The sequence below is a fragment of the Heterodontus francisci genome, chromosome 20 (assembly GCF_036365525.1).
Source record: "Heterodontus francisci isolate sHetFra1 chromosome 20, sHetFra1.hap1, whole genome shotgun sequence".
In the NCBI taxonomy this organism is placed as follows: domain Eukaryota; kingdom Metazoa; phylum Chordata; class Chondrichthyes; order Heterodontiformes; family Heterodontidae; genus Heterodontus; species Heterodontus francisci.
The window spans coordinates 70,586,459-70,602,175 of record NC_090390.1 but is presented as its reverse complement, the minus strand read 5'-3'; the positions used below and the strand labels follow the sequence as shown (position 1 = coordinate 70,602,175).

General features: G+C 45.3%; 1 protein-coding gene across 1 annotated transcript in view; it reads left to right on the top strand.

The window, feature by feature from the left end:
• The first annotated feature begins 5,246 nt into the window (after positions 1-5,246).
• Positions 5,247-15,717, top strand: part of eif3s10 (eukaryotic translation initiation factor 3, subunit 10 (theta)) — a 46,158-nt gene continuing 35,687 nt past the window's right edge. Inside the window, exon 1 of the mRNA XM_068052994.1 lies at positions 5,247-5,398. Coding sequence (XP_067909095.1) covers positions 5,350-5,398 — 49 coding nt within the window. The 5' untranslated portion in view covers positions 5,247-5,349. The remainder of the gene's footprint in view (positions 5,399-15,717) is intronic.

Genomic DNA, 15,717 nt, shown 5'->3' with positions numbered 1-15,717 from the left:
TGAAAGGGCCAAGAGAAAATATAAGATATAGAAAAAAAAGAACCATGCATTTCTCTCATTCATTCCCATTCATTCATAAATCCTAAAACTTATTACAGCCTGTCTTTTTTTGGTGCCAGTGCTGCTTTAATTGCCCCTTTTTGGCATCCCAGTAAACATGTAGTTCTTTGGGGAAGTTTTTCTTCAGTTTGCCCATTTCCGTGGCTGCCTGGGGTCTTTGAGATGGTAAGGTTTAATTAGCCCTGAGTTGAAATTTTTTGTTTCAAGAGAGTCATTAGTGGGCAGGTCTATCCTGTACTCTCTTTCAGTACTTTGCTGATTCATGCAAAGACTTGTGACTTCAGGGGATGAGTGGTTTGCTTTTGTCCGACTGTGGGGGAGGATTCTTTGCTAATCTCCCCTTTGTCCTCTGAGACACTTCTACCTGCAGGTATTTGTGCAGACTCTACTGCACGCCCCTGTGGCACTTCAACTAGGTGAGGCATCACCCTCATGGTTTCTCTGCCCCTTGGAGGTCTTTCTTTGTCTCTGCATGTTCCTGTAAATACTGTTAGCAACTCTGGTGGGGTGCTTCCAGTGTCTGCCTTTACGTAGGAGGATATGGGGTCTAACTTTCCACATTTTTTGGGGTTGGCTAACCAGACAGTAGGCTTTTTCATCCGGGATTCCTCCTGGACTTCCTTTAACCTACCCTCTTGGTCAATTTTTCCCCTTCCCTCTCTAACCTTTTGCCAGCCTTGTGCCCACCTCTGTTCTCGGTGGGGATCCCTTACAGTTCACCAGCCCTCTGCTGGAGGGTTCTCCTAACACCAGTACAGGACTTAGGGGTGCAGGTTTCACTGTAGGTTTGGGTTTCCCCTCAGTCAAACTGCTATCTTATGCGGGCTTTGGTCTGTCGTATACCAGTATGTACAGCCACTGTAGTCTCGTGGGTCCTTCTTAATATCTCTCTCCAGTACCTCTGTGGCACAACTAACTGGTGAACTACTGTCCACTCCTTGCTCTCAGGTCTGTGAGGAGAACTCCATTTCCTCAACAGTACCTCATTCTTTAAATAATAGCAATCAGGGACTCCCTCTGCTCTTTTAGATTGGGCAACCTGTGCTAATTCTTGCAATACTGGGTCGGCTCACTAAGCCTCACCTTAGGAAAATCCATTTAATTCATTCCCTGGGTCTCCTAACTTTCCAAAGAAAGTCTTGGACAGACAGGCCTGGTCATTTGCCTGCAGTGCTAATTCAGTCTCCTCTGGGGAAGCTGATTTGATCATGGCCTGATCCTCTACACATTCAAGGAAACTGCAGGGTCCTTCTCCTGCCATGGCCCTGTCTCTCTCACGTCCTGCGGTCTTTCTTTCACCATGGTGGGGTTGGGGGATGACTGCTACCACCTTCACCCCTGCCAGATCATTACCTAGGAGCAGGTCAACCCCATCCACAGGCAAACTATGGGCAACCAGTCCCGAAACTAGGTCGCACTCCAGGTGCACCCAGTGTACAGGTACAGGCATACACTGCCCTCCAATACCATTCACCACCATTCTGGTGTTCACTGCACTCTCTGGGAGAAAGGTCAGGCCTTTTCCCAGTAAAAGGAATCTAGTGGCCCCTGTGTCCTTGAGAATTACTATGGGCTTGCTTGCCCCACTCGAGGGGTATGGGGTTACCTTACCTTCAGTCAGAAAACCTTGATAACCCTCAGGAATCCTATTAAACTTTCTTGCAGCCATAAGCTTCCTGGGTCTCACTCTTACTGAAGTTAAAGCCACAGTTTGTTTTGATACGCTTTCCATCAGGTACCTGTCTTCACTGAGCGGGTGTGCCCTGATTAACCCTATAGATTTTCCCTTTAGTTTCCAGCAGTCAGCTTTTAAATGCCCTGCTTTGTGACAATGGAAGCACCCAGGTCTCCGGGTCTTACTCCTGCTCATAGCACCTTCCTTTTTGGCTAGAGGAGGACCCACCCCCCTGTGTCTCCTGCTTTTCTTTCTCTCCCAGGACTGCTAGGGCTCCTATCATCTTCCCACCCTTTGTCCTTTTCAGATTTATGGGGGTGATGAGGAAAGGTTCTCCCCTACGAAACCGACTTACAAATTAAAGCAAACTCATTGGCCAGAACGGCCGCTTTCCGGGTTCTCTGGACTTGCTGCTCCCCTACAGGGGTTTTTACGGAGAGTGGGAAAGAGTGTTTAAATTCCTCTAACAGAATCACTTCTCTGAAATTCTCATAGCTGAGCTGCACTTTAACAGCCATCAGCCACTGGTCAAAAGCCAGCAGCTCACTTCTTTCAAATTCCAGATAAGTTTGATTAGCTTGCTTCTTGAGGGTTCTAAGCTTTTGGCAATAGGCTTCGGGTACTAATTCATATGCTCCGAGGATAGCATTTTTTGTCAGTTCATAATTTGATGAACTCTCGTCTGGCAACAGGGAATAAACCTCATGGGCTTTTCCAGTTAGTTTGCTTTGTAGTAAAAGAGGCCAGGTCTCTGCTGGCCATTTTAGCTGCCTTGCCAGTTTCTCAAAGGATACAAACAATTCTTCTACAACTTCCTCATTGAATTTTGGAATTAGCTGAGCTAGTTTTAACAATTCTGTACCCAGCCCTGAATTACGCTCCTCCTTATTGGCTATGCTTACACTGTCACCCCCTAGTTAACTGAAGCCGCTTCAGCTCTCTTTCTTCACATTCCTTTCAGAATATTCTTTCTCTCTCCCACTCCTGCCTTTCATTTTCTTCATGTTCCTTCTGGAAGTCTCTTCCTCCCTCTCCTGCCTCTCTCTTTCTCTTTCCCTGTCTTCTAATTCAAGTTTCCTTTGTTCCAATTGTATCTTTGCTACCAATACCCTGTTGGAGTCTTTTTCTTCAGATTCAAGGGAAAAATGGTTGGCCACTAGTCTTAGGAATTCAGACTTTCTAGCCTTGCCACGTACAGTGATCCCACACAGGGTGGCACAGTGGTGCAGTGGTTAGCACCGCAGCCGCACAGCTCCGACGACCCGGGTTCAATTCTGGGTACTGCCTATGTGGAGTTTGCAAGTTCTCCCTGTGTCTGCGTGGGTTTCGTCCGGGTGCTCCGCTTTCCTCCCACATGCCAAAGACTTGCAGGTTGATAGGTTAATTGGCCATTAAAGATTGCCCCTAGTATAGGTAGGTGGTAGGGAAATATAGGGACAGGTGGGGATGTGGTAGGAATATGGAATTAGTGTAGGATTAGTGTAAATGGGTGGTTGATGGTCGGCACAGACTCAGTGGGCCGAAGGGCCTGTTTCAGTGCTGTATCTCTAAACTAAACTGCTCAGCCATTTTTCTCAGCTCCTCCACAGACAGTGTTTTTAATTTATCCCAAGTTACTTCACGCTGGCTTGGGGAGCCACTAGCTTCAGCTGCAGACATATTAGTATTCAAGCACACACAACCACTAGAAAACCTGTATTGAAATATTGTTTTTCTTTTGATTGGGAACAATTTGGCTTCGCATTCCAATTTCTCTTGTTTGTCTGTGGGTAAAATTCCGGATGCTAGCACCCACATTTCTGTTACGACCAGGTGAGAAAGGTGTCTTGGGGTCCCTTTCAGCCTTCACCTGGCGTTACTGTAACAGGGTTTACTTTTAAACACACCGTGTTTTTAGCTCCCCCTTGGTGAATCCTTGTTCACTGCTTTCCAATGATAAGGCAAAGAAACAGCATAAAGAAGTTGAAATTTATTAAACTTGAACTTAAACTCTAATTCGCTTGACGCCTACGGATACAAGATGCACCCACAATGGCTTGCACACGTGATACACACATACACATAGAGACAGAAAGAGAAGAAAAATAAAGTGGAAAAACTTGAGGCATATCGGAAGAGTTTTTGTTACGGTTCTTTAAGCTCACTGTAGAGTCCTTGATTGTAGGTAGATCTTGTTTTTCGTTGGGGCCCAGTATTCTTCTTAAACCTTGTTTACTGTAGGAGACTTTTCTCTCTTGGGGTTTATGCGTCTTCAGTGGATTCAGAGGATTGTGAGAAAGAGATGGGAGCAGACAGGAGAGATCTTCTCAGTCCAGGAACAACCAGTCTTTCTGAGTTCAAACTCTCTGTGGCCAGTTCAAAAGAAAACCCTGGAACATCCAGTTGGTTATGTGACCAGCTGGTTTCACCAGTCCTGGCCCTTGTGGATTGTATCCTCCTTAGCAGGCCCTGGAATGCACTTCCTCATCTTTGATGTCTATTAGTGTGTAAATGTTTTTTTCCAGCCATAGTTGATTTGTTTAACAAGTCATTTCATCGCTCCAACAACAGTTAAAAATCAATGTTCATGACAAAATTGATGTGCCTCATTCTTGGCAGGTGGGGGCCTAGCATGACACTTATCACATCTGTTAAGCATGGCTCATTGGAAATAGTAACCCAATTTAGGTTTGTATAATACACCTCAAATAGAATGCGGTAAATTAAGTGGGAAGGGGAATTGTAAGAATGCTAGAGGCTTTGATGGAATTGAGAACAGTGGTGAGATGGCATGGTTAAGAATGAGAATTCCAGAGGGCAGGGTCTGACTGACTGAAGGGTCAGCTACTAATGGAGGAGTGGGGACTAAGCAGTCTGAGGAACAGTGGGGTCCTGTGAGTTCTCCAGCCTATTTTGATGCAGGACATTATATAATTTTGTAAAAAAATGTAACTTGGGTGTCAGCTGTGGTTCAGCTGGTAGCACTCTTGCCTCTGAGTCAGAAGATTGTTGGTTTGAATCCTACCGCAGGACTTGAGAACAAAAAGCTAGGTTGTGCCCCAGTGTAGTATTGAGGAAATACTACACTGTTGGACCTGCTGTCATTCAAATGAGGTGTTAAACTGAAGCCCTATCTGCCCTTGCAAGTGGATGTAAAAGATCCCATGTGCTATTTCAAAGGACAGCATGGGAGTTATCCCCCTATCAGGGCTAATAATTATCTCTCAATCAACATCACAAAAAACAGATCTTCCTCCATTACAACAGTGACTACACTTGAAAAGTACTTCATTGGCTGTAAAGCACTTTGGAACGTTCTGAGGTCCTGAAAGTGCACTAATGCAAAATTTTTCTCATTTCTGCTGTGAAACTGGCTGTTGAAATGCTCTGCAGTCCAGTGTGCTAAATGCACGGAACCAGCTTCTGCTGCTGCCGAGCTTCAGGGATGGCGCTCCAGGGGACAGCAAGGAGCGGAGTGCGCGTGCGCCGGATGCGGCGGGCGGTGGGGCAGGTCACGTGGTACCGGGCGGGTCACGTGGTGCCGGTCTCCATTTTGAAGCGATCGATTCAGCGCTGAGCAGCTCTGGCCGGGTGGGGGGTGGCCTGGTTGTGTAGGGAGCTCGGAGCCTGATACCATGCCGGCGTATTTCCAGAGACCGGAGAACGCCTTGAAAAGGGCCAACGGTGAGCTAGCGCGGATTTGATTGGGGGGTGGTTTGGGGGGGGGGGGAGCGATGAGGCCTAGGTCGCAGGGCCCAGCCGACCCATATGGCTGAGGTGGCGTGGGAGAGGAGAGGCTGTGGCCTCTCACCAGGCCTGTGTCTCATGCACATGTTACCCGATCTCTTAACTTAATGGCTCCTAATTTCTTCTATTAAATGTAATTAACTCAGCAAATAACGACAGGCGTCAGATAAACTTTGTTAAATGTATTTGGGTTTGTTTGTTTCCCTGGAGGGTGAATTCTTCCCCCACACCCCTCCTAATCGGGTGAATTCTTCCCCCTCCGAATCGGGATTAATTTATTTAAATCTAACTTCGCATATAATTTAGACATAATTAGTTGGGCACTTTTTAAATATTTTATGCTTCCTTGGTTTTGCTTGTTCGAGTTTGAAAGCTGCACAGATGATTCTTGGAGCCCTGAATCTTCTACTTTATCGCTGGTCCTCTGACAAAAAATGTACTTTTCTTCAATGCACCGATTGTATTCATTCTGTTCCTTCATTTATTTACGACGGTTTAGTCTCTTGACACCCAATCTTTTAGATGACGCTGGTAACAGGAATTTCCCCTTTTTTTTCCTAATTCTTTTGCAGCAAAATTTTAGTTCATTAATCTGATCATAAAATACAATTTTCTACTTTAAGTTCACCCAGCTTTTTTTCTGTTCGTGAAAATTTTGCCATTGCTGGACTAAGCAGGAGTTGGAATATCTGGGCTATGTAATATGCCTTGGTTTGAAATATGTATTTTAAGTTTTTGTAAAAGTTTTGAGGATTAACAAGAAAATGTTAAAGTAACACATGAGCATTAAGGATAACTAGGCCTGTAGGAGGGACTTGAAACCAATAAAGGAAGGGGAGGATCTGTATAACACTCATGTAAAATAGGAAAAAAAAACGAGGGCAAGTGATAAGATAACACAAAGGTTATGAGGGATAAGGAGATATCAAGAGAAAATAGACCTATCATTGCAACATAAGTTCTGGTGAAGTTAATGGAATCTATTGTCAGGGCCAATGTGAATGAATGCAGGGACGTGCATAAGTTAACTAAAAAGCATGGATTTGGAAAGTGTGTGTCATGTCTGCCTTATCTAGTTGAAATTTTTAAGCAGGTCACTAACATGGTGGGCAGTGGAATGTTGTGGATGTTTTCTATGTGGACTTTCAGAAAGCATTTGCTAAGGTTCTGCAGAGGAGATTATTAGTTAAATGAGTGCTTGGAATCGGAGGTAACCTCACAATAAATATAAGATAGTTAATAAATCCAGTAGGGAGATGAGAAACTTCTTTACTCAGTGGTTAGAATGTGGAACTTGATACCACAAGAAGTGGGTGGGGTGAATAGCTTGGATGCTTTCAGAAGGAAACTAGACAAATAAATGAGAAAAAGGAATAAAAGGATATGTTGACAGGCTGCAATGAAGTAGGTAGAACAGAGGAGACTTTTGTGGAGTATAAACACCAGCACAGACTAGTTGAACCAAGTGGCCTGTTGCTGTGCTGTATATTCTATATCATTCTATGTAAAGGGGTGGGAAGTTGGAGACCAAGAGCAGAACTAAAGGGAATGTACTCTGGTGCTATATGCTAAGCAGTATTCCTCAGTCATATTGACTTGGGTTTCAGCTTTTCACCATAAGGAATGAAGCGTTGTGAATCTGAGTTTGCAGATGGCACTAGTTTGGGAGGAACAGTAAGTTGTGTAGATGAGAGCAGGAATTTACAAAGGGTCATGGACAAATTAACTAGTCAAAATTGTGGCAGCTGGTATTCAGTATGGAGAAATGGTGAGGATAGATTTTGTTAATCAAGGGTGGATAAATGAAGTTGACACAGATTAACCACATTGATTGGCAAAACAGTCTTGGGGCACTGAGTGGCCTACTCCTATATCATTGTACATTAAGATAATTTTGGAAAAGAATCATTATTTTTCATAATTCATGCTAAACTATATTTGATTTGTACCTAAGTATTTTTATTTTGGAAATTACATAGGAAATGCATTGTTCTCAAATACAGAACAGAAATGACATTGTCCAACCTACTGTATTTTTGAACATGTTCTTCTCATTCCATGCACTGAACATTCTGCATGATTTTGCTCATTTAACTTCCCCTTCCAATCTTCCCTCACCCCTGGACTGGAAAATAAAATAAGTCCTAAGTGCAGGTTATCAATGACAGTCCCATTCTGTTCCTTCGCCAAGTGGGTATTGTTCAGAGAGTGTCAGCACACTGATCATAAATGTCATAGAATAATAGAAAGTTAACGATGCAGAGGCCACTAAGCCCATCATGTCTGTAGCCCTGTGGGCATCGCGGCAAGCAATCCGGTGCTCAGCTCATGAATGACCTTATGACCTTTCCAATTTATATATAATGGACCTATCTACAATAATATTTGTATCCACATTAAAACACCGTTTGAGAGTTGATTATTGATTTAGTGTTTGCGTCTTGATACATACGTATCATTCTCAGAAAAACTGGTTTACTGTAAATCAGCTGAACGTGTTCTTTTGTTGGGAAAGAAAAAGTTCACTTTTTTTTTTAGAGATACAGCGCTGAAACAGGCCCTTCGGCCCACCGAGTCTGTGCCGACCATCAACCACCCATTTATACTAATCCTACACTAATTCCATATTCCTACCACATCCCCACCTGTCCCCTACATTTTCCCTACCACCTACCTATACTAGGGGCAATTGCTAATGGCCAATTTACCTATCAACCTGCAAGTCTTTGGCATGTGGGAGGAAACCGGAGCACCCGGAGGAAACCCACGCAGACACAGGGAGAAATTGCAAACTCCACACAGGCAGTACCCGGAATTGAACCCGGGTCGCTGGAGCTGTGAGGCTGCGGTGCTAACCACTGTGCCACACATTGTGTGTTTTGGCACCCATCTGTGAGGCCTGGTGCACTTTACACTGATGAGCTTACCTTTATAAACTATCGCTGTACTTGAGCCAGATGTGGGGCTGGTGGATTTTGTACATGTTGAAGTGACTTGTAATATAAAATCTTGGTCAACAACAATGTGATTTTTAACAAAAAGAAATGTTCCATGTTGCTTCAGAGACGCATGGCATAATTAATACTAAACCAAAGAAGGAAATATTACCGGTGACCAAAAGCTTGATAGAAGAGATGGGTTTTAGGAGAGTCTTGAAGAAGAAAGGGAGGGAATTTAAAAGAGAATTTCCAGAGCATAGGTCTAGGTGCTTGAAGAAGCAGCCACCAGTGGTGGTGTGAAGCGGGTTGCCAGCGGGCCTAAGTCAAAGGAACTGAGAGTCGGGTGGAGGATGGAAAGCTGGCCAGAAGAGCATTGTAACAGAGTCTGGAGGTAACAGGGCATGGATAAGGGTTTCTGCTGCAGATGGGTTGAGTCAGAGGTGGCAGCTGGTGGACTTTGGAGAAGGAGTTGGAATCTCAGCTTGGATCATTTAGGATGCTGAGGTTGTGAACAGTCTGGTTAAGCCTCAGAGGGTGGCTGGAAAAAATGTGGAATTGAAGACACATTGCAGTTTGCAGATGGGGACAAAGACACTGGCTTCAGTCTTCCCAATATTTAGCTGGATGAAATTGTGACTCATCCAAGAGTGGAATTTTAACAAGCAGCTTCAACGCAAGCAATGGAACTAGGCATCTTCAGTGTACACATGGAAGTTGACCCCATGCCTTTGGATGATATTGAGGGGCAACATGTTTATGAGGAAGAAGAGGGGACCAGGATAGATCCTTCGGACACTACAGAAGTAATGTGCGGGTGGTAAGAGTGCATTGCCGAAGGTACTCTGGTTATGATTGGATGGATAAAAGTGGAACCGTGCAAGGGCAATCTTGTTCAACTGGCCAATGGGATGGAGGTGTTGGAGGAGGATGGATTGGTCAACGATGTGCAGAGAAGTCCAGGAGCAAACCACAACGACAGAGGATGTAGTTTGTGATTTTGGTTCGAGCGAGTTCAGTGCTGTGATGGGGCAGAATCCTGGAGAGATTATAACAGTTGCAAGAAAGTCGGGAGGTGCAACAAGGACAGAGGGATCAAAAGGTAGGATTTTTGGGAAGGGGTAGAAATGGTGTTAAAAAGGAGTGGATCACTATTTGAGAGGTTAGGCTGCCGTGGCAGAGCTGGTGGTGTGCCATGACTGCAACGTGGGAATTTGTGGAATGCATTGCGGTCCCAGATGACCATTTCTACAGTAAGTGTCTGCAGGTTGAGCAACTTCGGCTCAGAATTGCTGAGCTGGAGTCTGAGTCGCAGATATTGCAGGGCATCAGAGTGGAGGAGAGTTACCTGGACCCTTTGTTCTGGGAGGCAGTCACACCCCTTAGGTTAAGTAGAACTTAATTAAGTTTGTCAGTGGGAAGGGACAGGAGGGTGTGACTGCGAGCCAGGTCGATGTGGGGATCCAGCATGTAGTGATGGAGGAACCTCAGTCCTTGACTTTGACTGGTATGAGGCAGAGTTGATAATCTCATTGTAAAAGATCCTCTGGGAAGAAGTGATCATAACACAATTGAATTCCATAAGTTTGAAAGCGATTTACTCCAGTCTCAAGAATCTTAAACTTAAACAAAGCCAATTACTTGGGTATGAGAGGAGAGCTGGCTAAGGTTGATAGGGTAAACAGTATAGCAGCAAACAGTGGGAAACATTTAAAGAAACAATTAGAAATGTTAAACAAAAGTAGATGTAAAAACAATAATTCAGCAAGAAAGATCTTGCATGGCTTACTAAGGAAGTTAAGAATAGTATTAGATTAAAAGAAAAGGCTTCGAATATTACAAAGAATAGTAGTAAGCCTGAGGACTGGGAGTGTTTTACAAACAAGCAAAAAAGTCGATTAAAAAGAAGAAATAGAATGAGTAAACTGGGCAGGAATATAAAAACATTGCAAGTATATATTAAAAAGAGAGAGTAGCTGAAGTAGGCGTTGGTCCCTTTTAGAGAGGAGAAATTATCATGGGAAAAGAGGAAAAGGCAGACATTGAACAAATACTAGAAATGCTGGAACCACTCAGCAGGTCTGGCAGCATCTGTGAAAAGAGAAGCAGAGTTAACGTTTCGGGTCAGTGGCCCTTCTTCGGAACATCGAAGAAGGGTCTCTGACCCGAAACGTTAACTCTGCTTCTCTCTTCACAGATGCTGCCAGACCTGCTGAGTGGTTCCAGCATTTCTTGTTTTTATTTCAGATTTCCAGCATCCGCAGTATTTTGCTTTTATATTATTGAATAAATACTGTCTGTCTTCACAGTAGAAGATACAGTTACATACCTTAAATAAAGGGTAACTTGGGGTTGAAGCAGGTGGTTGTGTTGGAGGAAATATTGATGGGAGTATTTGGTTATCTATGCTGTTCAGGATGACCATGTAGTCCGATGAAGGGTTACTGATCTGAAATGTTAACTCTGCTTCTCTCTTCACAGATGCTGCCAGACCTGCTGAGTATTTCCAGCGTTTCTTGTTTTTATTTCAGATTTCCAGCATCCACAGTATTTTGCTTTTATTATATGACCATGTAGTGAATAGTTTTGGCGGAAGAAAGAGGCCTGGTAGTACTTGATGTGGTTCAGCCAGATCTAGTGTTGGATGGCTAACTCACTTGTGCACCAGATATGCTCTAATCTGTGGCCCTTGGATTTGAAGGAGCAAAGATGGGATCATGTTGGAGGGAGCAACCGAAATGCAAGAGAGAAAAGGTTTTGTTTGGGGATATGGATATCAATGGTGGAAGTGAAGTAATGGTTGCCCAGATTGGCAGCTGCACAAGTATCATGACGAATGGAAGACCAAAAACTAGGCAGCTGGCATTTGAAAGAGTTGTAAATAAAACATGAACAGAAAATGCTGGAAACACTCAGCAGGTCAGGCAGCATCTGTGGAGAGAGAAACAGAGGTAATATTTCAGGTTGATCATCTTCACCCTATGTTTCTCTTTCAAAGCATTTTCAGCTTTTTATTTCAGATTTAAAGCATCTGCTGGGTATTGTTTTTTGCACAGTTTTAATGACTTGGAGAATTTTTTCCTCCGATGTAGAAGGAAGTGGGTTTGAGAGGAAATGGGGGAGGCGTGGGTGGTGACAAGTACAAGAAAAGTAGTCGAAGGTGCCTTTGTAATGAAGGTCGAGGTAGTGGCTTTGAATATGAAGGGAGAGGTTTAGGAAGCGCAGAAGGGCAATGAATTCAGAGAGGGCGTGAGGACCTGAGATGGGGATGGGAATCACTCGGTGCAGAGGCTGTGGGGGAATATCTTCATGAGAATCTTCGGTTGGGGCTTGGGATAGTAGATGGTACAGATTTTTGAGATGAGATGGGGTCGGGGAAAGTGAGGTGCTCAAAGAATGAGAATCTGCCTGAGGAGTAATGGGAGAAACCAAAGATGTGACTTTGTGATTAGGGCCACGCCATCACTGAAACCTTGGGTGGAGCAGATGATGTAAATTATAGCCACGGGGAGATTTTGGTAAAGATCGAGGTGCTAATAAAGTTATGGATGACAAGGGCCTAGTTCACAGGTGAATTGACATTCCAGAGGGAGATGCTAACGGCGATGGTGATGGCTCTACTGGCATAGTCCAAGAGGGTAGGTGGAATGAGCAGGATAGAGAGGAGGTTGGTGAAGTTTGCCCCAGCGGGGATTTCTGATTGTAAGGAGGCAGTGACATGCTTTAAACAATGGATCCTTTTAAGAGGCACAGAGTGTAGCAATATATTTAATAAGGTTGAGGCAGTTATTTCGATTTGGAAAAAGGGGTTTGGTTACACCACAAGCATTTTATTCGTTTGCTTGGGAAAATGCTGATCTTTTTGTTTGAATTAGCTTTCTTCATTGCTAAGAATTACTAATCTGTAAGTGAAATCTGATAGTTGAAGCTATCCACAAGTGGTGTATAAAGTAAGTCAGAATTTTTTTAATTCATTCATGGGATGTGGGCGTCGCTGGGTAGGCCAGCATGTATTGCCCATCCCTAATTGCCTTTGAGAAGGTGGTGGTGAGCTGCCTTCTTGAACCGCTGCAGTCCATGTGAGGTAGGGACATCCACTGTGCCGTTAGGAAGGGCGTTTCAGGATTTCGACCCAGCAACAGTGAAGGAATGGCGATATAGTTCCAAGTCAGGATGGTGTGTGACTTGGAGGGGAACTTGCAAGTGGTGGTGTTCCCATGCATCTGCTGCTCTTGTCCTTCTAGGTGATAGAGGTTGCGGGTTTGGAAGGTGCTGTCTAAGGAGCCTTGGTGTGTTGCTGCAGTGCATCTTGTAGATGGTACACGCTGCTGTCACTGTGCATCGGTGGTGGTGGTGGAGGGAGTGAATGTTTGTGGATGGGATGCCAATCAAGCAGGCTGCTTTGTCTTGGATGGTGTCGAGCTTCTTGAGTGTTGTTGGAGCTGCATCCATCCAGGCAAGTGGAGAGTATTCCATCACACTCCTGACTTGTGCCTTGTAGATGGTGGACAGACTTTGGAAGTCAGGAGGTGAGTTACTCGCCGTAGGATTCCTAGCCTCTGACCTGCTCTTGTAGTCACGGTATTTATATGGCTACTCCAGTTCAGTTTCTGGTCAATGGCAACCCCGAGGAGGTTGATAGTGGGATTCAGTGATCATAATGCCATTGAATGTGAAGGGGAAGCAGCTGAATGTGGTTGGGCCTAGGACACTACCCTGAGGAGCTCCTGCAGTTATCCTGGAGCTGAGATGATTGACCTTCAATAGCCACAACCATCTTCCTTTGTGCTAGGTATGAGTCCAACCAGCTGAGTGTTTTCCCCCGATTCCCATTGACTTCAGTTTTGCTAGGGATCCTTGATGCTGTACTTGGTCAAATGCTGTCTTGATGTCAAAGGCAGTAACTCTCACCTCACCTCTTGAGTTCCGCTCTTTTGTCCATGTTTAAACCAAGGCTGTAATGAGGTCAGGAGCTGAGTGGCCCTGGTGGAACCCAAACTGAGTGTCACTGAGCAGGTTCTTTTGGGCCTCCTTATCTCGAGAGACAATGGATACGCGCCTGGAGGTGGTCAGTGGTTTGTGAAGCAGCGCCTGGAGTGGCTATAAAGGCCAATTCTGGAGTGACAGGCTCTTCCACAGGTGCTGCAGAGAAATTTGTTTGTTGGGGCTGTTGCACAGTTGGCTCTCCCCTTGCGCCTCTGTCTTTTTTCCTGCCAACTACTAAGTCTCTTCGACTCGCCACAATTTAGCCCTGTCTTTATGGCTGCCCGCCAGCTCTGGCGAATGCTGGCAACTGACTCCCACGACTTGTGATCAATGTCACACGATTTCATGTCGCGTTTGCAGACGTCTTTATAACGGAGACATGGACGGCCGGTGGGTCTGATACCAGTGGCGAGCTCGCTGTACAATGTGTCTTTGGGGATCCTGCCATCTTCCATGCGGCTCACATGGCCAAGCCATCTCAAACGCCGCTGACTCAGTAGTGTGTATAAGCTGGGGATGTTGGCCGCTTCAAGGACTTCTGTGTTGGAGATATAGTCCTGCCACCTGATGCCAAGTATTCTCCGAAGGCAGCGAAGATGGAATGAATTGAGACGTCGCTCTTGGCTGGCATACGTTGTCCAGGCCTCGCTGCCGTAGAGCAAGGTACTGAGGACACAGGCCTGATACACTCGGACTTTTGTGTTCCGTGTCAGTGCGCCATTTTCCCACACTCTCTTGGCCAGTCTGAACATAGCAGTGGAAGCCTTACCCATGCGCTTGTTGACTTCTGCATCTAGAGACAGGTTACTGGTGATAGTTGAGCCTAGGTAGGTGAACTCTTGAACCACTTCCAGAGCGTGGTCGCCAATATTGATGGATGGAGCATTTCTGACATCCTGCCCCATGATGTTCGTTTTCTTGAGGCTGATGGTTAGGCCAAATTCATTGCAGGCAGACGCAAACCTGTCGATGAGACTCTGCAGGCATTCTTCAGTGTGAGATGTTAAAGCAGCATCGTCAGCAAAGAGGAGTTCTCTGATGAGGACTTTCCGTACTTTGGACTTCGCTCTTAGACGGGCAAGGTTGAACAACCTGCCCCCTGATCTTGTGTGGAGGAAAATTCCTTCTTCAGAGCAGGTTATTGCTAAGTAAGTGCCACTTGATAGCACTGTTGATGACACCTTCCATCACTTTACTGATGATTGAAAGTAGACTGATTGGGTGGTAATTGGCCAGGTTAAACGTGTCCTGCTTTTTGTTCACAGGACATACCTGGGCAAATTTCCACATTGCTAGGTAGATGCCAGTGTTGTAGCTGTACTGGAACAGCTTGGCTAAGAATGCAGCAAGTTCTCGAGCTCAGGTCTTCAGTACTATTGCAGGAATATTGTCAGGGCCCATAGCCTTTGCAGTTTCCAGTGCCTTCAGTCGTTTCTTCATACCACGTGGAGTGAATTGAATTGGCTGAAGTCTAGCATCTGTGATGCTGGGGACTTCAGGAGGAGGCCGAGATGGATCATCTTTCGTACTGATGTGCTGGGCTCCCCCATCATTGAGGATGGGAATGTTTGTGGAGCCACCTCCTCCTGTTAGTTGTTTAATTATCCACCACCATTCACGGCTGGATGTGGCAGAACTTCGATCTGATCCATTGGTTATGGGATCGCTTAGCTGTGTCTATCACATGCTGCTTATGCAGTTTGGCACGCTAGTAGTCCTGTGTTGTAGCTTCAGCAGGTTGATAACTCATTTTGAGGTATCCCTGGTGCTGCTCCTGGCATGCCCTCCTGCTCTCTTCATTGAACCAGAGTTGGTCCCCCGGCTTGATGGTAATGATAAAGCGGGGGATATGCCGGGTTATGAGGTTACAGATTGTGGTTGAGTACAATGCTGCTGCTGATAGCCCACAGCGCCTCATGGATGCCCAGTTTTGCATTGCTAGATCTGTTCAAAATCTATCCCATTTAGCATGGTGGTAGTGCCGCAAAACACGATAGAGGGTATCCTCAATGTGAAGGCGGGACTTGGTCTCCACAAGGACTGTGCGGTGGTCACTCTTACCAATATTGTCATGGACAGATGCACCTGCGGCAGGCAGATTGGTGAAGACGAGGTCAAGTATGTTTTTCCCTCTTGGTTTACTCACCACCTGCCGCAGACCCAGTCTAGCAACTATGTCCTTTAGGAATCGGCCAGCTCAGTCAGTAGTGGTGCTACTGAGCCACTCTTGGTGATGGACATTGAAGTCCCCCACCCAGAGTACATTCTGTACCTTTGCCACCCTCAGTACTTTCTCCAAGTGATGATTAACGTGGAGGAGTACTGATTCATCAG